Consider the following 23729-nt stretch of genomic DNA (forward strand, 5'->3'; position numbering starts at 1 on the left):
TGTGTGGGTTGGGGGTGTTAAATCTGATGGGGACCTTCTGCAGTTTCTCTTTCAAGTGGCCCCACAGAGGCAAATCAGTGACTTGCTGCATCTTTCCACTTTCTGACCTAAGGAGATTTGTTGTAGCTCTCCAGAGACACTCTGGAATGAGTGATGCTTCGGCTAGTATCTGAAGTGAATGGTGTTTTTCCAACATTTACATTGCAGATTTGTCCATAACACATGAAGGAACAGACTGTTCATCAGAATTCTTAAGAACTGAAAGTGCTTGGATTATTTTGGTGAGTCAAAAAAAGTCATTGAACCTGTTTTGTTTTCTTCTATGTGCTGACAGTTTTAGACCTTCAGGTTGCATCGAAATTGAATTAACCCATGTATGACTTCCTCAGGTCATCCTTATGTAACTGCCCTGTATCCTCATTCACCAACAATAAATAAAATCAGACGTCCATGCAGGCGTCTAATCTAATACAACATTGTGGATGAGAATTTAGTTATTCAATCAGGATAGCCAGTTTCCGATAGTATAGCAGTAAGGTAGGTATACATGTGTTAACAAGTTAATACACTGTATTTGAGTTATATTGTTACAAGAGATGAGACCATAACAAATCTGGATCAAAACCCTCCCAATTAATCTGTAAGAACCTAGAAGCTAATAAGGTTATAAGTTAGTCAACCACAAAGACCAAATCATGTCAAACCAACCTGATATCCTTCTTTAACAAGGTAACAAGCCTTGGATGGCGGGAGGTAGGGGAAGCAGTAGATATGATATATCTTGATTTTTAGTAACACTTTCGACACTCTTTCAAGACCGTCTCATAAGCAAACTAGGGAAATATAGTAGGTTCACCAAGGCTATAAAGTTGGACGCACAGCTGCTTGGAAAACCATATTCAGTAGTTCTCAATGGTTCACAGTCTAGCTGGAAGGACATATTGAGTGGGGTCCTGCAGGGATCTGTCCTGGGTCCAGTTCAGTCAATATCTTCAGAAATGACTTGGATAATGGCATTGAGTACACAAAGTTTTTGTGGAAGATATTGAGCTGAAAGGGATTTCATCCTATCCTCCAACGTGCTTGTAAATTCAAAATGATCGGGACAAACTGGAGAAATGGTCTGAAGTAAATAGGATGAAATCCAATAAGGACAAATGCAAAGTACTACGTTTAGGAAGGAATAATCAATTATACAAATACAAAATGGGAAATAACTGCCCAGGAAGGAGTACTGAAGAAAAGTGTGGGGGGTTATAATGGATCCCAAACTAAATGAGTGGTCAATGTAATACTGTTGCTAAAAAGCAAATATTATTTTGGGATGTATTAGCAGGAGTCTTGTAAGCAAAACACAAGAAGTAATTCTTCCAATCAGAATTGATAAGACATCAGCTGGTGTATTTTGTCCAATTCTGGGCACCATGTTTTGAGAAAGATGTGAACATAATGATTAAAGATCTAGAAAATGTGACCTATGAGGAAAGATTGAAAAATTGGGTTTTGTAGTGTGAAGAAGACAGGACTGAGTGGGGGACATAACCTTTTAATTTGTAAAAGGTGGTTATATAGCGGAGGGTGATAAATTGTTCTCCTTATGCACTAAGAACAGGACAAGAAGTGAAGTAATGGGCTTAAATTACAGCAGGGGAGATTTAGTTTAGACATTAGGAAAATCTTCCTAATTGTAAGGATAGTTAAGCACTGGAACAGATTACCTGGGGGGTTGTGGAATCTCCATCAGCGGAGGTTTTTAAAAACAGGTTGACAAATACTTGTGATAGATGATCTATATAATACTTATTCCTGCTTCAGTGCAGGGGACTATTAGATGACCTTTTCAGTTCCCTTCCAGTCCTACATTTCTATGATTTTAGGAAATGGGGGGAAAGTTTGAAGTCCGATCTAGATTCTGTGGCTTGGGCCAGTCTCTAGGTTTTTGTAACAACTATAACTCTCTCCTCCACTTGTTGCGTGTTTGTAGCTGTATTAAAGCACAAGTGCAGTGTTGCTGAATTGGGACTGCAATGTAAGCCCTTACTTTTGAAATTTCTGACTCTTATGTGTCGACAGGGAAAAAGAGAAAGTACTGATGTATCTAATATTGCTGATTTTTTTTGGGTGAGAGCTCTTGAGTGTCGTGTGACTTGGCTTCAGCAAAAGTTACAGTCCTTCAGGCATGGGAGTGAGGGAGGCACTCAAGTTAGGACATGCCGAAATTAAAGTAACTTCAGGTGTGCTGCTTTTTGCAAATGCAGCATTACTATACAGCCTTCAATTACAAGATAACTCCATATAGTATCGTGTAAAGATGCACGTATAGCATATATTTTCATTCCTTCAGATCCTTGCGTTGTTGTAGTAGTCCAGTTTATCTCTATTGCCTTACTTTTTTAATACAAGATCTCCTCCCTGCCTCTATATGATTTTTAATAACTTAAATTACATTTTTTGTTAACCAGTAACTCGTACTCCCTTAAGTACTGCTCAGGAGATGGGGCAGAAAGCTTTAGTTAACTCAGTTGCAGGCTTAATGGCCTATGTACGCCAGTCAATGTTCAGCTTTTTACTATGTTCTTAAGCTGTAATATGTTGTGAAAGAGACTTCTTTAATTTGAAAGATTTTTGTGGCCTCTGTGGCATCCATGGAACAGTACACTGTACTGCAAGATGCTATATATGTTTATGTAAGGCTGCAGGAAAAATCCTGTATTTTGTGCTGCTATGTGATCGTTATAATGCATGAGCACAAGTGGTCAGTCATGCGCATATATATATATAGTGTCTGTCTTTTTTACTTCTAAAATATGCAAATTTGCTGTAGAGTAACCAAAAGACAACGGCCATAAAATCCCAGAATGTTATTTTTAGAGTGACACTTTAAATTTACAGTGCTATTTCCCATTGCAAGTATAAGTAAGGCTGCAGTAAAGCCATGCTGCAGCTAATTAAATGTTTCTTTTTAAAAGATAGCAACTTCTTGTAAGTTACTGAATGAGCTATAAGGGTTGAGTTACAAATGCTTGTTCATCTGACACTTTGTTGGGGTGCTAACAGTTTTTTTAAACCTTTAACAAGTTTACAAGCTCTTAACAATTATTTTGTTTCTGATACATGTCAACAGTTAACTTGTTCAGAGATGTTATATAGGAGTACGGTCCTCAGAGGTTTCTATTTAACATGTTACCATCTTAGAGTGAACATTACAACACCTATAATATGTCATTTCTAGTGATTTTTATTAAACTGTGTAAAATTTCTATATACACATTTAAAAGATCAGACACATCTATCAGCTGTCTCACAGATTAAGCTTTTTACTGGTACTTGTATTGGCACTAAATGTTCTCTCCCCAAGTACCTGGCAATACTGGGACAATTACCAAGCATTAAGAAATCATGAGTCAGGTGTGGTGTCGTCGTCGTCGTGTGTCTCCCTCCCCCCCCCCCCCCCCCCATTACACTAAAACTTTGTTGGGTCATATATGTCTTTTCTGAGACCTTAAGGTTCATGTTTTCCAGCTCTTCTCCACAACCATGAAACCTAGAAACTCTTCCCCCCCACCCCCCAAATACATAATCACATGACTTTAGGATCTGGGAGCTGGAGCTTTAAATAAAAGTGAATAAAAAACACCAAATAACACATGACTTAGAAAATCACTGGTGTTGGCAGTAATGTTGTACTGAAAACATGATTGTGCTAATAGTCTAAATGTTTATCATTTTGTGCCTGCTGCAGTCAATTTTGGCTTCTAGGACTAGACTTGGAGGCTGTTCCACCTTGTCAGGCTGCTTATGTTTCACCTTTAAAACTCTTCTGTGCTGTGATGTCTACAAAACATTTTTGACAGCGGCGAGCTAGCGAAGTGTGCTGTGACTGCTGCTTATTACACTAATCACTATCATCTTACTGTTACCGTCTGCTCACTCTGTCCCTCTTGTCACATATTGGTATCATAAGCTCTTGGGGCGGGAATGAACTCTGGTCATTGTGCATAGTGGTTAGCACAATGGGACCCCAATCCTTGATCGGGCCTATAGGTGCTACTGCAGTACAAATTAAGAAACATAGTGAGGTGGAGCACTATGATGGGCAACCTGCTGCTTGTGCTTAATATTTATTTAGTTTAGATGATTTTAGTAGATTATACTAAATTTAGGCTCTAATATAGGTTGGCCTCATTTCCAATTTAACTTTTAAAAATCAAACCTATTTAAAAGAAATATGTATTTAATTTAAATAAAATTCAATTTTTATTTAAATATTTTTGTTTTTTAAATTGTGGATTTTTATCCACCTTGGTGCTCTTAAGAGGAGGATTCTTTTCAGTTAGCCCTTGTAGAGCCAGATGTATAGTTGATTATAGTATCAAAGGAGTGACTGTCATGTTCTTGTCTTTGACAAAGACACTTTTCCTTCACATATTTTAAGGTCATTAAATTTAATTCAGGAATTCTTGCATCAACAGCATGTTGAAGTGGCTAAGTAAATCAGTTCTAGGGAAATACACTCCATCTTCCCAGCAGTTGTGTGCAGTGGTGTCTCCATATTAACAATATATTACAGTACCTTTCTGAATTTGCTGAACATGTAAGTGAACACCTGACATTCCAGTGGTTCTCTGCAAACCTAGTGTGGCAGTGAACTGGAGGGCTCAAAAGAAGGGGGTTCAGAGAGCGGTTCTGCCAATGCTCACTAGACACAGCTTCATTTGTTGGAATCTGTGAAGTTAAGAAACTAAACCAGATATAGAAGATACAAGACAACACTGTTCCTTCTACTGAAGGAATATCAGGAGCAGCATAGTACAGGCTTTTCTCCATTCTGAAGGGACTTGTAGTTAGATGCTGAAAGAAATCCAGGAGCTGGATCAAGAGCAGATGCATCATGAGGTGAGGCACATGAGTTGAGACTGAAGGCAAAGATAAAAAGAATGTGGCAACAAAATGTAGTAGTAAGGTGAAAAGAATTGTGTGTGAAGGTAGTCAACCTTGACACCAGCCACAGGTTTTCCGCTCCCATAAAATGGAAAATCAGATGGAAAAAAGGGACTAAAGATGGACAAGTGAGCAAAAAATTGAAAGGACACTACTAAAAAAAGAGAGAGGAAAATATTCTGCCAGCCGGGGTGCTATAATTATGGCCATTGGGAAAAGCTACTTGGATAAATATGCGGATAAAAATTAATTTTGGAGGGTGGAAAAGTGACAAATTGATATTAACATAATTACATTTCTAAGTTACTGTTGCCCAATAACTCAAAATGCAAATCTAGTTTCAAAAGGGAATCTTTCTCCAACTTGCAAATTCAAATAGAACTCTGCAGCCTGCTTTTAGGGAACTTCTGGATAAAAAGGCTTAGTTATTGCTGGTCAGGAATTAGAGCATGTGTTCTAGCATGACCTTGTCATTACACCCAAGCACTAAGCGGGAAGCCTGTATACCAGGTTTCTTTCCACTCCTTAAGGGAACAGCATGTGGGATTTTGGAACCTTCAGAGATGTGAAATGTTTGTTGCTACTTAATCCATGTCGTATGAGTTCTAGTAAAGATAATCTAGAACTGTAAAATTATAAGTAAGCTTTACCAAATTCATATGCTTTGCCTCTCTCTATTAAACATCTATCAATGGCTCTCCTCAGTCTCATGCTCTTCATAGCCCAGGGTGCTGGTCTCTGCAGCCATCCTTCCTGTCTCAATCTCTCCCACTGCCCCTCCACACAGATAGCATCTTTCTTCTACTTCCATCCCTCCCACACTGTGGGTCAGCTTCTCCCCTGGAACTCCGTTTGAGGATTCCTCATATTTGATATATCTGGTTAGTACAGTTTGTGTCTAACTGGGATTAATATATTTGCCCTTAACTTCTGGTCTGTAATGGCACAGAGTGATAGAGAGAACCTCTAAACTCTTTGGGGCAACCTAATATATTCTTGTTTTGGGATCTTATCCAATGAGGAGGAATATGGGGATTGAAGCCAGAAACACTTTGCTGTCTCAACTAGAAGGTACACACTATGTTGCATCTGTAGGCAGAGCACATAGCACACATGAGGGGCTCATTGCATCTTTGTTTCCCTTCCCCTGCCCCACAAGTTTCCTGTGTGACACCCTCACATCCACCTCTTTTTAGGGACTTGCAACAATCTGCATCCCCTTTGCCATGTGCCAAGGGCTCTGTCTCCCTTGCCTCTTCCCCACCATGGCAAGGGCCCTGTGTGCTCTCCAGTGCCCCACTCTTCCCCCGCCAGAGGCTCTCCAGTCCCTTCTTCCATTTTCTGATTTTTCTTCATGAAAATCAGTGGGATTCTGTACATTGATACCTAGAACATTCCCTAAAAGTTAAGAATTGTTTGGAGGTGGCAATCAAAAGTTCATGTGTTTACAGATAGAAATGCCATGGAGCTCGGTATAAGACCTTGCTTAACTTAGACAATTTTCTTTCTTTTTTGACTTTATATCAGGACATGGCTTTTCAGTGGCCTGAGTCTAACTGTATTAGCTAAGAGCTTTTCTGGCTTTGTAGAAGTCCATAATCAAGTTGAGTTATTGATGGGCTTGTTCCGCTTTAAAACTTGTTATAGCCTATAAATAAGTGCTGGTGCAATCCAGTTCCACAAAGGTGATGAGCTTACTGTTCCTTTTCCATATAAGGATGTTGGATCTTTTGGTTTAAAGGACCAAATACCTACTTCCGTCTCTTTTTTTTTTTTTTTTTTTTAAACTTTTGGATGCAAAGGAAACTGCCTCTCTATTTATTTGTGCAGCATCTAGCACAATGAAGCCCCTGATCCTGATAAGGTTCCTGGAAGCTCCAGTAAAATTAATATCTAATAAAATTAATGGAGGGTATAGTTCTGTATTGGCATGAGGCAACTTGTTAGCAGTTATTTATTCTGTTACCTGCATCCCAGTGTCACTGTGCTACAAAGTTGTATGCACATCCAGCTTTCACAGCTCTTAGCGGCTCCCAGTGGCCTATGTGGTTTTGAATGGTAAAGCTGTAATTGTGTGTTTTTTGTTAACTCCAGCAGTCATAGCTGCTTTCCTGACCTCTATACCAATTGAAGTAGGTCATGAAATAGGGAAGCCTCGAGATTAATACATTCATTAACACCAGTGCCTCCTTCGGTGATGTTTTGTTTTTTTCCTGTCACACAACTTAGACTTCAGTATAAACTCAACTTGCAGGTATTTCTCTTGTCCTGATTCCTGCTTTTGCCTTTCCATGAGGGCCTCTTTGGGTATAACTCGTGACTTAATTCTCCTTGTAGCCTTTAGACTAGATAGGTCTATTCTTAATGCATTCGAAGACATTCTGAGAGGAAGCATGGTTCAGTGGATAGCAGAGGCAATATATGGTGGGGGCATGCAGGGTCACATACCCCCCTAGATTTGCTGGTTGGCTTGAACTGAGCATGCTTGTATGGAGCAGGCACAGGTCATCTATGGTGGGATTGGGATAGGACATAGGAATGCCAAAGACTTGGGTTCTAGTTGCATATCTGCTACTGACCTGCTGTGTGACCTCAGTGAGTCACTTCACCGCTGTGCCCCCTCTCCCATCCTTTGTTTTGTCTTATTAAATTGGTAATTGTTTGGGACAGATTCTCTTACTATGTTTATACAGTGCTTAGCCCAGTGGGGCTCTGACACTACTTTAGGTCTCTGGCTACCACTGTAATCTCACTGCTACTACCATTACTTATAACATATGCTAGATTATTAGTCTTTTTGCTTACTCTAAACACTTCATTCTGCCAAGATTTAAACTCATGCTTGTGTGTCTGTCTTGTGGTTCCAGGGAACTAAGCATAGGATAACTGCCATAGTCATAGAAAATGTGATCTCTTGAGAAGCCAAGATACACACTATAGTTAAGTACTAGCACCTAAAATACATGTAAAGCTTTACAACAGTTAGAAAGTTCAATGATGATGCATGAAGAAAAATGTTTGACATTGGGGAAAATAGTTCCTACTGCAGAACCCAAGGGAATCCATTCTAATCATGGTAGCTAGAAATACAAGACTCAAGTAGATCAATCCAGTTAATCCTCTGTCAATACAGTATTTTCCCTTTATACACTTCTCCAGTCTAGAGGTAAATGCCAAGAAATGGAAATTCTCCCCAATTTCTGTGGGAGACTATTTTTAACTGATCTGATATCACTAAATCTTGGTTGACTATAACATGGGCTGAGAGATTCTTGAGTATCCTTTTAACCCTTTTTGTTAGGGAAGACTGTGGGCCTGATTGTCCATTGTCCTATACCTTTTGGTAGTCCCCTACACTAGTGCAGAGTGGATGTAAAATGCTATGAAACCACAATTGATTTTATCCTGGCTTCATAGCATTTCATACTCATGACACAGGACAATGCCAAATCACTGTGTCCATCTTCGAAATATTTTAGTAAATATTTTAGTGAAATGAGAATTCTTTGACTACCTATTTCCCTGCCCAGTTTAAAGCCAGATTGCCTCCCAAAATCCCAATGGATTTTGAACCTGAGAGTTTAGTACTCTTATTTGCTTAAATGAAGAATATCTAATCCCAACATTAGGCACTGATCCTAATGCTATTCCATTGCTCTCTAAATCCTTGTATGCTCTCTGTATGTCAATTGACTGGCTCCTACTATTGGTGGTCCTTTTATTCACAACATATTTCATTGCTGGAAGGATTTCCCAAGATCATCAGCATTAAACCAGCCCAGCCTTTGTTTCTCTTCCCGTGTCTCTAAAGGTTGTGAATCAGATCTAATAGTCTATCACTGGTTCCGAGATAGCCCATAGTAAGTGGAAATTCCATAGCATTCTCCAGGTTATCCTTTTTTTTTTCTTTTATGTCTGTCTCTTGTTTTGGAATCCAGGATGCAGAAAGCCATTTCTCTTGCCTCACAGATTAAGAAACATGGTTATGTTCACTTGTTGCCTCTTCTTTCTGGTGGTTCTTTCAGCCCTTTATTTGCCCATGCTTCACGTCTCCCCATCTTCTCACTCTAGTCTTCTAACTCTCTTTCAGCTGATCCAGACTTGGCTGGACTATTAAGATTAACGTGCATATTTCTTACTAATGGCACTGGGTTTTCCTGCCGTCCTGCACCATCTATATCTAGCTCAGTGATGTCCCTCCTGTTGGTGCCTTCGTGATCTTAATTCCGCTTCCCTTTTTCTGCAACTTTTTATCTGAACCATTGCACTTCCTCCATCAGAATGGAAAATCCTCTCCACTTTGTGTTGACGTAGACCTCTTAGATGCAATTTCTGTATGAAAACCATCTGCACACTTGAGCTCCCCACAGGAATCCTCCTCTTGTTTGTCGCTCAATTAGGCTTGCTGAGCCACAGCAGTTAAACCTGGCTCAGTCCCTGTGTCTCACCACCACTCCCACACACAAACTTCCGAACAGACTAGTAAACATGTGGTTCACCAACCAGCACTTTGCCTTCCATCGCTCACCCTTGGAAACATAGAATCTGTTTCTGATGGAAACATTTTAAGGTGGAGTTAAGGTTGAAATTGGAGGGGTACATTTTAGTGCTCTGTGGTGGTGGTGGTGGTGGTGGTTTCCAAGTCCATGTTACCAGAAGATTGTAGAGGGCAGGTAGCAATAGAATAGACACAACTAAAGCTGGAATACACTCGGATCATTGCATGCAGACTGGGCTGGCCTGCTGCCTAACTGCACCCCTCATGTCAACAGGATTCTGACAGATAACTCTTGTCTGTGTGGAGGGAAGCATCAGACATGACCTCAGAATGGATCTTTTCTTTCTGGCATGACTGGCCAATAGATGTTCTACTGGGTAAGGCAGGGAGAGTTCTGGGGTTGTGTGGTGGCTCATAGGACAGCCAGTACTAGTCTCCTATCCTGCCAATGCACCTTCCTGCTTCCTAGTCCTTATCTATTTATCAATCCGTGTGTGTATGGCTGTCGTCATTGTGGTAGCTGAGCACCTCACAATCTTTAAAATATTTATCCTCAGAACACCCCTGTGAGCTAGGACAATTTTTATCCCCACTGTACAGATAGAGGAAATGAGGCATACAGGGCTAAGTGATGTGCCCAAAGTCACACAGGAAGTCTGCTGGAGCAGCTGATATTTATTTGTATTGCGGTAGGGCCTAGGAGCCCCAGCTGTGGATCAGGACCCCATTGTGCTAGAAGTATGATGAGAGACAATAAATGGATTCAGATAGGCCGGTGGGGGGAGTTCAAGGAAACAATATTTGTAGATTCTAAGGCAAGAAGGGACCATTGTGATCATCTAGTCTGACCTGTATAATACAGGCCGGAGAACTGCCCCAAAATTCCTCAAGCAAATGTTTTAGAAAAACATCCCATTTTTTTAATTTTAAAATGGTCAGTGATGGAGAATCCAACATGACTCTTGGTATACTGTTCCAGAAGTTAATTACTACTGGAATTTACACCTATTTCTAGTCTGAATTTGTCTAGTTTCAGCTTTCAGCCATTGAATGGTGTTGTACCTTTTTCTGCTAGATTGAAGAGCCTATCATTAAATGTTTCCCACATGTAGATATTTATAGACTGTAATTGAGTCACCTCATTCTTGTGGATCTTCTCTGAACTCTTTCCAATTATCACCATTCTTCTTGAATTTTGGGCACCAGAACTGGACACAGTATTCCAGCAGCAATCACACCATTGCCAGATAGGGGCATAAAATAACCTCTCTACTTCTTCTTGAAATTACCCTGTTTATGTATCCCAGGATCACATTAGCTCTTTTTGCCACAGCATCATGCTGGAGAGCTCATGTTCAGCTAATCATCCACCCTGATCCCCAAAACTTTCAGTCACAGCTTCCCAGGATCGAGTCCCCTCATTCTGTAAGTATGGCCTATGTTCTAGATGCATACATTTACATTTAGCCATATTAAAACACACATTGTTTGCCTGTGCCCGGTCTCTGAATCAATGTGACCTGTCTTCGATTACTCACCACTCCCCCAATTTTTGTCATCCTCACACTTTATCAGTGATGACTTTTACTTCCAGATAAAAATGTTGATAAAAGTGTTAAATGGCATAGGGCCAAGAGCCAATCCCTGGGATCCCACTGGACATAGCTGCTCTGATTCCCAGTATACAGCTACATTGAGTCCTATCAGTTAGCAGGGTTTAATCCCTTTAATATGTGCCGTGTTAATTTTCTATCATTTTAGCTTTTTAGTTAAAATGTTGTGTGGTGCCATGTTAAATGCCTTACAGAAAGTTATGTATATTTCATCAACAGTATTTCCTTTAGCAACCAAACTTGTAATCTCACTTTTTAAAAATCGTGTTTGTTTGACACAATCTATTTTTCCATAAATCCATGTTGATTTGCATTAATTATATTACTCTTTTAACTTTTTATTAATCGAGTCCCATATCCGCTGCTGCACTGTCTTGTCTGGGGTCAATGTCAGGCTGACAGGCTTATAATTACCCCCCCCAAAAAAACCCTCTTCCAGTCTTCTGGAACTTCCCCAGTTCCAAGACTTATTGAAAATCAGTATTAATGGTCCAGGGAGTACCTCAGCCAACTTATAAAACTCATGGATGCAAGTTATCTGAATCTGCTAATATAAAAATGTCTGTCTTTAGTAGCTTCTATTTAACATCCTCCTGAGATGCTAGTGGATAATACTGGTCAGCATGATAGTTTGTGTACTCTTCACACCAGCACTCTAACCATTGTCAAGTTTTTTTGTAGGCAACATGGCAAAGTTTTTTTTTTTTTTTTTTTTTTTTTTTTTTGTTTTGAGGTGGGACCTGAAGCTGGGTAATGAGGGGAGATCAGGGGGTTTCTGCAAAGCTACAAGTCCTAAGCTAGTTCTCTCATTTTAGAGAAGGGTATGGCTCTTGTGGGTTCTTCGTTCCACATTTTGTAGGCCCAATATCTAGGGTTTAGTGAATCCTGCCTTTAATTTCACCCAGTGATGCTCATAGCAGGGAGTGGCTTTTAAACTGTTTTGCCAGACCTGCTCGCATTAATCATTAGTGGGAGGGTTTTTTGCATGTCCTACATGCCTTCAGTCACTTCTACGTAAGAAGGATCAGACAGCCTGGTAACTGAATATAGTATATTACTGCATGTTCTTTTAAACAGTATCATCCATGCTATAGAAATAATGTTTTTCCCATCTATTTAATGCTTAACCATACTGGCTTCCTTACTAGAACTGCTTCCTCCACGTATTTTGTCTGGTAGTGTCTCAGTGCAGTGTTTCAGTTGTTAATTATACCGTATTCTTAACTAGCTCTGTGTGGCTCTTGTAGTTTTGTTTTTCCATTCTTGGTCCAACTTACAGTGGAAGGTTGTCATCCTAACCTTGACATTTCCTAACCTTTCAAAGACTTGACTTCAGTTTGCTCTATTGTAATAGGACTTATTGAGCTTTCCCTTGGTATATAGCATAGGGTTTTTTGTTTTTTTTTTTTTAAGCCTCTACATAGACTCCACTGGGTCAAAAAAAAAAAAAAAGGTCAACTATGACATACAGATGTGAAACTGATTTGACTTTTTTTTTCCAAATCACAAGCGAGACCAGGGACAAAAGTTTTAAGACAAACAACTTGGGCTCTTTCGACAGTTGAAGATTAAATATCAGCTTGATGAATCAGCCAACTGTAGGTCCTACGTCTCTGTTATCAGAAGTTAATTTCATTATAACATTGAATAACATATTCCAGGAATTCCAGCATGAAATAGTGCTAAACTGTCTAGTAATTCCCCTGGTGATTGCATCACCATTAGGAGAGCAGAATAATTGTGTAATTTTAATGACAAACCACCTTAGCTTTTCATTAAAAGTTAAGTAAGCTAATTGCAGGAAGAGCAAACTACAGCGATAAAACACATACAGTGTAACTGCAAGACTTAAAAATGCCCCCTCCTCAGTAGTGAAAAGGGAAATGGAGCCCTGACCAGCTGCTCCTCTTTTATGCCTAAATTGCACTGGCATACCAGAAACTGGAGGGCTGATAGCTGGAGTGCTCTCCTCTGCTCAGTGCAGATGTACTGGCCAGAGTCTCATCAGAGCAGGGAGCAGTGTGTCAGTGTGACTCAGGGGTAGCAATGACTGGAGCATCTAGGCACTGCATATACCTGCAGAGGAAGTAGAAGTTTGTTTGGGATCCCACTGTGGGGGGGGAAGAGAGTGGTCCTTCTCTTTTCCACCTTCTCTGCTTAGCCCTTTCTCCCAGTTGAGGAGAAGAGAGGCTGTGCTTCTTCCCATTTCTGAAGGCATCTGCCAACTAGACCTTGGTGCCCAAGTACCACAATGATTACAGATGGCTGTATTCTTCCTTCCTCTAACTTAACACTTGGAGGTGCCAGGTGTCAAGAAATTTTTATCTGGCCTGATGTAGATATCAGCAAAGCATGCTTTCCACCTATTCATCCAATATTGTTTTATGGGATGGAGGGTGCTTCATTCTAATATTGAACTCCCACTGTCCATTAAGGAAATGTCCCACTCAGCCAGGGCAGCCACCTCCATTTTGGGAAAATTTGGGGGGCATTGTAATGTCCACATCCCTAGCACTTAAATAACATACAGAGGTGCTGGGGCAACCTAGTTACATCAGTGTAACTAGGGCACAAGCACTTAGCAGTGACCAAGTCTGATGGATGCTCTATATAGAGCTGTGGCGAAAAGGAAGCTGCTGCTTGGGAAGAAGGGGTGGGGTGGAAGGCAGAAAGATTTAGAGTTGGGTGAGTGTTGCTTATGGTGCATGAGTAACCTGGCTAATGAAACTATATAATGTCCTTGCTGATGAGGCAATTGAGCACAAAGGGTGGAAGATCTGCCTCTCGAACCTTAGCAGCTATTTGAGAAATCCACAGCCTAGATTATATGCAAGAAGAAAAACCAGAGGAAAAGTTAGTTTTGATTCCAGATGGGATGTTCCTCGGTTAGGTTTGGGATTCAACTCTAAAACAACCATTTGGAAAACCTGTGTTTTGGTGGCTCCTCTTTTTTTAATACAAGAGGAATCTGGCAACATTTCACAGTCAGCCAAGTGACCTGTGGATTCAAAGTTGAAATGCTGCTTTCATGGAGACCTAAAGTGAAGGTCTCACCTTCACGGTTACTACTGCTTTATTTCCCCTCTGTGGTCCATTCCAAGAGCGCCCAGTTAGGGCTTGGTCTCCAGCTGTCACCTGTTAGCTTGGTCTATACTTGTGGTGAAATTCAGTGGCAGTCGATTGGAGATACGCAAAACTACGAGACATAGCTTGTGTATCTCCCATCGGCTTCCTAAATTCTAATTAGCATAGCATCCCCGCTATGCTGCGCACACAGGGAATGCTCTGCTGTTGATGCAGCATTAATCTTTTTGCGGGGGTGGATTTGAGTCGACCTCCGGATTGATTGAGCGGATCTCCACTTCTGCTCCATCGATCCCCAAGAATTGATGTGGTGCCATCGAATGTGCCACCGTGAGTGAAGACATAGCCTCTGGGTTGGGACCCTTGTCCCACTTCCTTTTGACTGTGGCTTGTATGGCAGGGGGCTGTACAGCCTTAAACTGGCATATCTCCAGCAAGCAAGTTTGCTTAAAGGCCAGCTATGCCTTTCTCTCCAAAGACCATGACTGTTTTTGCTAGTGACCACAGAGCTCTTTTTCAGCAGAGTACATTTATTTTTAGGACAAAAAAAGCACACACAGAAAGCATATTTAAAAAATAAATAAAATAAAAGCTCCTACACTTACTAAACATGCCAGAAATCACTCATCTTCCACATGTTGAGTCTGATAAGCCAACATTCCTTCTAACCCTTCAGCAAGGGTTGGGGTTTTTCCTAGGACAGAAAGTCCTGTCCATTTGCTGAATCAAAAGGAAGACCACAAAGCCAGCTTAATCTCCTCTTTTCTACCAAAAGCTCGTTTGCATATATTTGTTCAGGCAGCTTTTCCAGAGACTAGGAAACAAACCATTCCATAGGGTGGAACTTTTCTAGAGTTTACGATCTGTGGGGTAATTGCCTCCTGTTTCTAGTTCCTGTGGGAGCTGTGGTAACACCCCCGTCCCCACATTAAAGCACAATCAATCATACATAAACCATTCATAAATGTAATACAGTGGTCCCCAAAAATATTGCAATATCTGTCACAAAGACAGATTACTTCAAACACAGAATGCCATCAGTGGGCTATGGAGTCATTCTAATATATGACCATGTATTCTAATACAGCCTACTCCTGTATTGTCTCTGATGAAAGACCTAAGGGGAGAAGCTGGCAGGTATTTGTATTTGTATGAGAGAAATGTACAAAATCCCAAGGATGGAGCAGGTGTAAAGAAGGGAAACAAAGGGGGTCTGATTCTCCATTGCCCTGCACCTTTTGCATTACTTATACCAGGGCAAAATGGGTGTAAAAGCTGCTAAATCAGAATGCAAGCACATCACACTGGTCTGAATGAGTGCACCTTGTTCACTCAATGGATACTCTCTCTGGCCCAATTACTTGCTTTACATACTGAAGACTCTGAAAGCACTTTTCAGCAGCTACAAAACACAGGTATCCCTTAATGCAATCCTTAAATTCTAACTTCCTCCTAAAGTAGAGTTTAGCAGTTGTTTTAAAAGTAGATGGGGGCACCACACAGCAGTTCAGCACAGGAAGTGAAGAAAAATTCTTTAGACAATCCAACACATTGGGAATTTGTGAGTCAGAGAGCTGAAATGTTGCCATGATACCAAGGCTAACCTCCAGAGTTTTAGGCCTCAACCCTGACAGTAAGTAGCCAGGACTTCCAGTTTGATATTTTGTTTAAAACACAGCAGCATCCCTGATGAAGAGTTGTTACTGTCTCAGAGGGTAAAGTGGCACCTATGGAATTGCTAATCTGCCGAATCTGTCCCCTTTGGAATTCTTCCATCCACATGTGCCCCAATCCAGTCCTGTTTAGCATGTGAAATCTGACATGATCACTTCACACAGTAGCAGAGCTGCAGGCAAATGAATAGCTTGACTGAAAAGTCAATTTTTGTTGAATTTAACATGGATTATTGAATATAAATCCTGTTTCTATATGCACTGATTGTCATTAGATGTAAGCACATTATGCAAAGTTCATAGACAATTTTAAAAACCGAGGGAGCTCATATAACTGTATATTTGCAGGATTGTCCCATACTTAATCCTTGTTTAAATCTTTGGGATACAAAACAGTCTTGTAAATCTATAGCATGTGTTTGCGCAACCCTGCCCAGGCTACCCTGTGCCCCAGGGATCTTTGAAAGCTGCAGGGGTAGAGCAGAAGCTGCTGTTGGACATCAAAGGACATAATATCAAAGGGAAAATGGTCGTTCAAAACTGGTTTGTAGTAGTGTAGATAAGAGATGAGCAGTAATTGATACTGAATATTAAGATGATTGGTAGAGAGGGACTTCTAGTTGACTGTGTCAAACTATCCCAAAGTATTTTGGGTTATTATCCTCAATTCTTGAGTGTGTTGATAAATGGGGAGCAGATCTTTATATATGAATTTTTAAACTGAAATAATCTAAATTTTGGACTGTCTCAGTGTGGATCTTTTTGTAATGAAAAGTTTAAACGCTTAGCAAAATTCTATTCTACTCTTTCTGAGAGAGAGATTAATAGAAAGTGTTAAGTGAAAGTAACTTCAGTTTAATAAAAGTGTTGTATAACTTTTAATTTGGCCTTTTGATCTAGCAGCTGTGCAAATAGCAACAAGGCTTCATAGGTGCTGAAACTAGAGGTGCTACTGCACCCCTGGTCTGAAGTAATTTCTATTCTATCCAGGGTTTACAGTTTGGTTCAATGACTCTCAGCAATACATATTGTTCCAGCACCTCTAAAAGGTTTAATATCTCAGCCTTCAAAAACTGGGAAGTAATAGTCAATCACTGCAGAAAGTGGGGGAAGAAGTTGGTGTGCTATATTTACTGCAGTGGTTCACTGCCCATGAACTGTTTGCAGCCTAGTCAGCGGACAGCTGTGGCCCATGTGACATCCTCAGGGCCCCACAGGTAATATATATGTTGTGTGGATGTGACCCACATAACACACACACCACTGTGGGCTGCATATGCAGCTGTAAATAGGTTGAGAACTATTGGTGTACTGCATAGATTAGAGACGAGGTAAATGAGGTAATGTCTTTTATTAGACCAACTTTTGTTGGTGGAAAGTACAAGCTTTTGAGCTACACAGAGCTCTTCAGGTCTGGGGAAAGAAGCAGAGCAGCTGCATAGATTAGTCAGTACAGTTCTAATGCAGTTGCACCAAAGCACAAAAGAAACCCGTTCAATTATTTCTGGGATCTGAGCATGCACCATATTAATCCAGTCTTGTCCTTTATCATACCAGCAGGGCAGCTAGATAAAGAAATAAGGCTCCTGTTTCACAAGGTAGTTAAACGTGTGCCTAACTTTCAGCATTTAAATGATCCCACTGACTTCACGTCTAAATGCTTTGTTGAATCCAGGCCAAACCTGGGAAAAGCTATTCAGCACCATTTAACTCCATCCCACACAAGCATGCCAGCACTTCACTGTTAAGCCTTTGACTAGCTGAATTGTGAAATTTATGTTTATATAAAAATGTTATCAAGATTAAAGAAACTAGCTGTGTGTCATTCTCATCCTTTGTTCTTCTTATTGTGTCATTGAGCATCACATTTTCCCCAGCATTCTTATAATTCTCCTAGCAATGTGCTTAGTCTAGGCATTCAGCATAGGTGATGAGTTATATGGGCCCGTGGTGCCCGGGCTCCATCAATGTTGAGGATGGTGGGCCCGGCTCCACCGATATTTCTGTGTTGCTGTGGGGGTTGGCTGCTGAGCCTCCAGTGGTGCTCAGCCGTGCAGATGCAGAGTGCAGCGGCCCCAAGCAGCAGCCCAGCTGTTCTGCCTCCCTCCCCCGACACACTCAGCAGCTGGCCGGGAGCCGCCCCCGCCTCCAAGCAGTGTGGCGTGGGGGCGGCCACTCCCCCCAGCCCCTCTCCCACGGGGGCCCAGCGCCCTGGCCAGAAGCCGTTCCCGGCACCACCAAAAATTATACTACCCTTGCACCCATGGCATCCGGAGAGTAATATACTCTCCTATTAGCAATATTTCTTAACTTACTTGCAGGAGGCAGAGTTAGGAGAACCTCTGTGCCATGGAAAGCAGAATATGGCATTTGGTGCTGCAAGAACCTTTTTGTTAGGGTTATTTTGAGAACACCACACCTAGGTAATGTATATTGCTTATGTCAATAGATCAGAGTTAAAGGTGGGAGTAAACGGAATCTAAGATTATACATTTGACTTGCCTGACAATCATTAATGTTTTGAACAATTACATTGTCAAACACTTTTGACCACAGGTTGTTCCATGTCACAGCTTCAGGACTGTTGGGGGATATACCAGGACGGTGTGACGCATGTTCTGGATGCTGGTAAAGTAGTTGTTTTCTTATAGAAGGAATATCTGTCTATAGTGGGATGCCTATTGCTTGCTTCTGCAATTTCAAGGAGAGGGAGATCTCTGTGGCTCTTTCTAAAATAGCATGGACTGAATTCTGTAATTCTTGGCTGGGATTTCTGTAGGACCCCCAAGTTCAGCACACAGGTCACAATGAATTAGACACACCAAATCAATTAAAACTCCATGAAACTGCAAGGTACCTTTGGAAATCCCAGCCCTTAAATGCATTTTCTTTGTGTGTTACAGTGGGGAAAACATCCACTGTGTCAAGAGGTAAAACTTTCAAGAGTGCTAAACTGCTTGGGTCATAAGTCCAATTTTCAAAAGCGACTTAGGGCATATCTACACTTAAAATGCTACGGGGTACAGTTGCAGCACTTCAATGTTGACGCTCACTACAGCAACAATAAATAGGGGTTTTCCCATTGGTGTAGTTAACCCATCTCTCGAGAGGTGATAACTAGCTCGACAGAAGAATTCGTCTGTTGCCTTAGTGCTGCCTACACCAGGGGTTAGGTTGGTATAGCTACATCTCTGAGGGTGTGAAAAATGCACCCTCTGAGAGATGCAGCTATGGCTTACAAGCTCTCACTCTAAGACCCACTGAATTTCAATGGGACTTTAGGTTCCTAAGTGCCTGTCATTTTTGACAATTGGACTAAGGCTCCTAAGTCACTTGGGAGTAGATTTTTAAAGGTATTTAGGCACCTATTGGGTGTTAGGCATGCTTCTGAAAATCCCCCTAGGTGCCTAAACACCCTTTTAGAAATCTGGCCCTCAGGCACTTTTGAAAATCTTACTCAAGAGCTTGCTTTTCTGTACATTGACTTTCAAACATCCTGTACAGTGCTGTTTCCAGTCACATTGTGGGATTAGCTTCCTATCAGCAAGAAACTGAAAGTAAAGGCTTTTATATTATCGTTCATTACTTTTAAAGTGGATTGAAATCACCATTTACAGACTACGGAGTTTAAAAAAAAAAAAACCAATAAACTCCAAAGACCAATAATACTGTAACTGAATACCTGCTTGTTGCTCACATGATTACTGAATCTGTGGGCTTGGTTGTTGATTAATCGCTGCCTGAAGAAAGCAGCAGACAGGACAATTCCAGTACTCACTGAAAGCCTCTCAAAAAGTGGAGTAGATATTTTGATCCCTTGAAAGGTATAACATTATTCCTCATGGCATTGGTGGGCAGCTCGTGAGCCTCCTTAGGCCAGTACACGTAGGCATGTACATTAATAGACACTTGTGTTCTGTTGAATACAGACTCTCTATTCAAGTAGCCTTGAATGTTAGTTATAAACAGAAGACTTTGGCCCTGGTTGTCATGTACACCAAGGTTGCTGTACACTGTTCTTGCAATGTAAAGAGGCCTTAAACTGAGTGTAAATGTAACCTACTCCTGCTTTAAGGCCCCTTGATTCTGCCTGAGCAATGTAAGACTGCTTTACTGCAACTGAGAATCAATCATTACAATTCTCTCATGGCTGCTGAATTAATACAGTTGTTGAGGAAACCTTAACACAGGAGTAAATTACATTCAGTGCTATTTACAGAGAGCGTCTGTATTAAATAAAACAAGTTCGTTACAGTCATATGTTCCAATCCTGTCTAGGCAAATTCAGTAAATGTATGCCTGAATATATTTAAATACTAAATTTACTTAATTCGATGTTAGGAGTAGGATTTTAGCACTGAAAAGGCAGAACATGTAAGTTAGAGATCCTATTGTAATACGCCCATATTGCATATGTTGTCTCTCAGGGTAGACATTTTAATAGCATAACTAACAAAAATACTTTCTGCTTCTGTCATGGGATCTTAAGTGTGTAAATTGCTTTAAATTAAACCTCTCAATCCCTCTGTGAGAGCTGTTAATACCGCTTTACAGATGGGGAACCTGGGGCACAGGCGGGACGAGACTTTCTTGAGATTGCACAGTGAGTGATTGGCAGAGCTGGGAATAGAACCCAATCCCCCCCTACCAAAAGTGTTTCTGAAAATGTAACCTCAAAATTCCATGAGCCAACTCAGCTCCCACTTTTGGTACCAGATAAATTCTCACCTCCCAGCCAAACACTGTGTGCTCCCATGGAAAACAATGGGAGCTTCTGGGTGCTGAACAATTCAGAAAATCTGGTGTAACGTGGGAATTAACATTTGCATAGCAGCATTAACACTAGTGTATTCTGATTCTTGAGAGTTTAACATTGAAATCTTAGTTCAGTAATTTACTGTCATGTAATCTTCCTGTTTTGGGTGCAGAGTAGGGATAGGAGAGAGCAGAAAACTAAAATGCTGGTTTTTCTACTGATTTCACTGACTGGTTCCACAGTTTGAAAGTGTACAAAGAGATGAACTACACAATGAAAAAGCAGCTCAAAACCCACATCTATGTAACTGACAAGCAGTGATTTTATGTAATTGGTGCTCTCTAGTAAAAAGTCCAAACTTAGCAGAAATGTTATGCTGTGTGTTATGCAAAATGTTCAGTTGCATATAGTTTTTATTTTTTCCCCCTCCCTATTAGCCCAGAGACTGTTACTCAGAAAAGCCTGGACACCATAGGAATTTTTGAGTTATCAAAGTGCAAAAAAGGAACTTCAGTTTTCTAAGTGGAAAATTTTAGACGCAGTTGTGAGCATGTTATATTGTAATAAGGGGGTTATAATAGACATCTACATATAAGTTTAATTCTAGTGTTCACTGCCACAGATAACAGTATGAGCAATGTCTGAATTTCTTTTTGTGAAGCAGCAACCTTTTCCTCTTCATCCTTCTTTTAAAAAAAAAAAAAAAAAAAAAAAGGGGGTGGGGGGGCAAACAACCCCCTCCGTTATTTAAGAACAAGGGCATTTAAAACAAATCTGCTCACTTGATTGGCAGTGTTTGACTTCTGTGTGCGCGATTTTACTCGTCTCCTTGTAGGAGGGTGGCATGGGTGTACTTGAGTCACTTCCTTTTTGTGGAGAAGGAAAATTTTACTTGTTTCTGGTGAGCTGCATGTTTTCCAGTTGGTATAACTGATGAAATCTCAACGTACAACTCTTTCTGAAAGGACCAGGACAGGAAGGGTAGGGAGGAAAGATCCTGCCTTCAGATTGGGGTATAACCACTTATATACATTCCCCAGGTCTTAATAAACTAAGACTGCTTCACGGTGCATGTGGTCAGATTGGGAGGGTGGATGCAGTGGCAATTAGCAATGTAATTTCTGGGTAAATGAGCAAAAATTGCATGTGTACATTTTGTGATTCCACCACATTGCTGTATATGTTCCCTATAGTACACAGAGAGCAGCACAGAAGTACTTCTGCCATGGAGTCAGGGGCAACCTAGTGCCTCTGTCTTCAGTTTGCTTAACAAGCCTCTGTAAAGAGGAGGTCTCTAAAACCTTGCTTTTTCTCTGTCTCAGAGATGGAGTTGTTGGCAGCAAGCACACCTCTTCCTGACCCAGCCAATGAATTTGATAAGAACGTTCCCCGTATCTGTGGTGTCTGTGGGGACAAAGCTACTGGCTTTCATTTCAATGCCATGACGTGTGAAGGCTGCAAAGGATTTTTTAGGTAAGTGATGTTTTTTTGGTGAGAGTGAAAACAAACCACTAGAAACCAGCCTTGGTTTTTAAAATAACAAACTCTGACTGATTAGACAGATTGAGCAAAGGGGAGGCAACTCTGCCTCCTAGTTAGAGCAATCAGCATCTCTGCAAAATTGAACATCATGTGCATTTGAACAAACTTCTTAAAATTTTGTGCACTGATCTTAAAATTTTGTGCTTTTGCAAGAGGCTATGACTAATACAATTGCTGAAAAGTCCAACTGTCTCCATCCCCATGCAGTAGGTATTCTGTACAGTAAAATGCTACTGCCTAACACAAAACAGCCTGTGTACCTGTGAAGGGGACCTTGTATTAGAGAAGCATTGAGAGTTGTTCGAGAGAGAGAGAAAACTGTAAAGGCAAATGCCTCTCACACGCCACACCAAGGCTTGGGAAAACTTACCTGCTATTTGCTAATACTACATAATAGCTGAAGTAAACAAAAAAAAAAAAAAAAAACAACAAAAAACCTATTGCCCCCATGGAGTCCTTTAGACTTTTCTCTAATGGAAACATCTACGTGATGCTCTTTGCCTACGTAATATAATATAGCATAATTTGCATGAATGTTGTGAATTCTGTATAAAACTCTTTTCAAAAACTTACTGATAAGATTCTCCTTTGCACAGCTCTGGCAGTGTCAAGGGGCTTTACAGTAGGTATAATTTATATTTATACCCAATTTGAGGCCTGTTAACACTGCCAAAATGGTGTAAAGGAGGGGCCACTATGTTTCTCTTGCATTGGTATGTTTCCTTTCAATCCATTGTTTCCTGTCACCTTTTAGTGGCTATTCTTAGCTCTGGGCAGAGGTGCACATATATAATAAGCCCCTTCTATAACTGGAAAACACCTATTAGAAGGTTGTGCCAGGTAGTAAATTCTCCTCCGGCACAGGTCTTAAGAGGGATTTAAGTGATGCATAAACCTTGTACTGCCCTTTTATTAAGGGGGAGTTTCCTCTGGGCGTTGCAGGGGCAGCTCTGAGTGAACTTGGAGGGTTCCAGATAAATAGGGACTTTTTATACCAATTATTCCCTCACCCAGCAATTATCTGTAATGAAGCAGTTGTATTTATCTTTCAGAACGTTTCTGTACTGACAGCACTAGAGAATTTGCATGGGAATTTCTCCTGTTTGGTACAAACTATGTAATGACTAAGAGCTGGTGTAATTAAATAATATAATAGCTACTATGTGACTAATTATGGCAAAACTCACTTAAGCATTTAGAGCTGTAATGAGAAGATAGTAGCAGGGGATGGTAGGACTAGTTGTATTGTAGAATTATAGTAAACAGAGTTACAGTAAACACATCTGCAATTTGACCTGGGGTTTTAAAAACCTTAATTTCTGTTGCTATAGGAGCCAAGTCGTTGGCAGGAATTACTGAACTAGATGTTTTGCATACCAGTGCCTTGTAGCTTGTCTTCCAGTTGGGTTACATTGCAGCCTGGATAACTAGAACAACATTTTCCTCAGTTACGTGGCTAATTGAGTAACTCCTTTCAAGTGCTGACTTCCACACACAGGCTTAGCGTCATCAGCTACTTAGGTGCACGCAGTCTGGACGAAGCATATCACGAATTTTGTCATCATGACACAGAGAGGGAATAAATGCCAGTTTTCCCTCTTAGTCAGCCAGTTTCTTATCCA

At 40.7% G+C, this 23729-nt stretch overlaps 1 protein-coding gene across 4 annotated transcripts in view; it reads left to right on the plus strand.

Moving 5' to 3' along the window:
* Positions 1-23729, plus strand: part of VDR (vitamin D receptor) — a 99156-nt gene that overhangs the window by 23948 nt on the left and 51479 nt on the right. For all 4 annotated transcript variants that reach the window (XM_067529777.1, XM_067529778.1, XM_067529779.1 and 1 more), the window contains 3 exons: positions 208-281; positions 18366-18437; positions 21888-22038. In XM_067529777.1, coding sequence (XP_067385878.1) covers positions 18374-18437; positions 21888-22038 — 215 coding nt within the window. In that variant the 5' untranslated portion in view covers positions 208-281; positions 18366-18373. The remainder of the gene's footprint in view (positions 1-207; positions 282-18365; positions 18438-21887; positions 22039-23729) is intronic.

This window comes from Emydura macquarii, unplaced genomic scaffold (genome assembly GCF_026122565.2).
Source record: "Emydura macquarii macquarii isolate MOO-44397 ecotype Brisbane River unplaced genomic scaffold, CSIRO-AGI_Emac_v2 contig_2994, whole genome shotgun sequence".
Lineage (NCBI taxonomy): Eukaryota > Metazoa > Chordata > Testudines > Chelidae > Emydura > Emydura macquarii.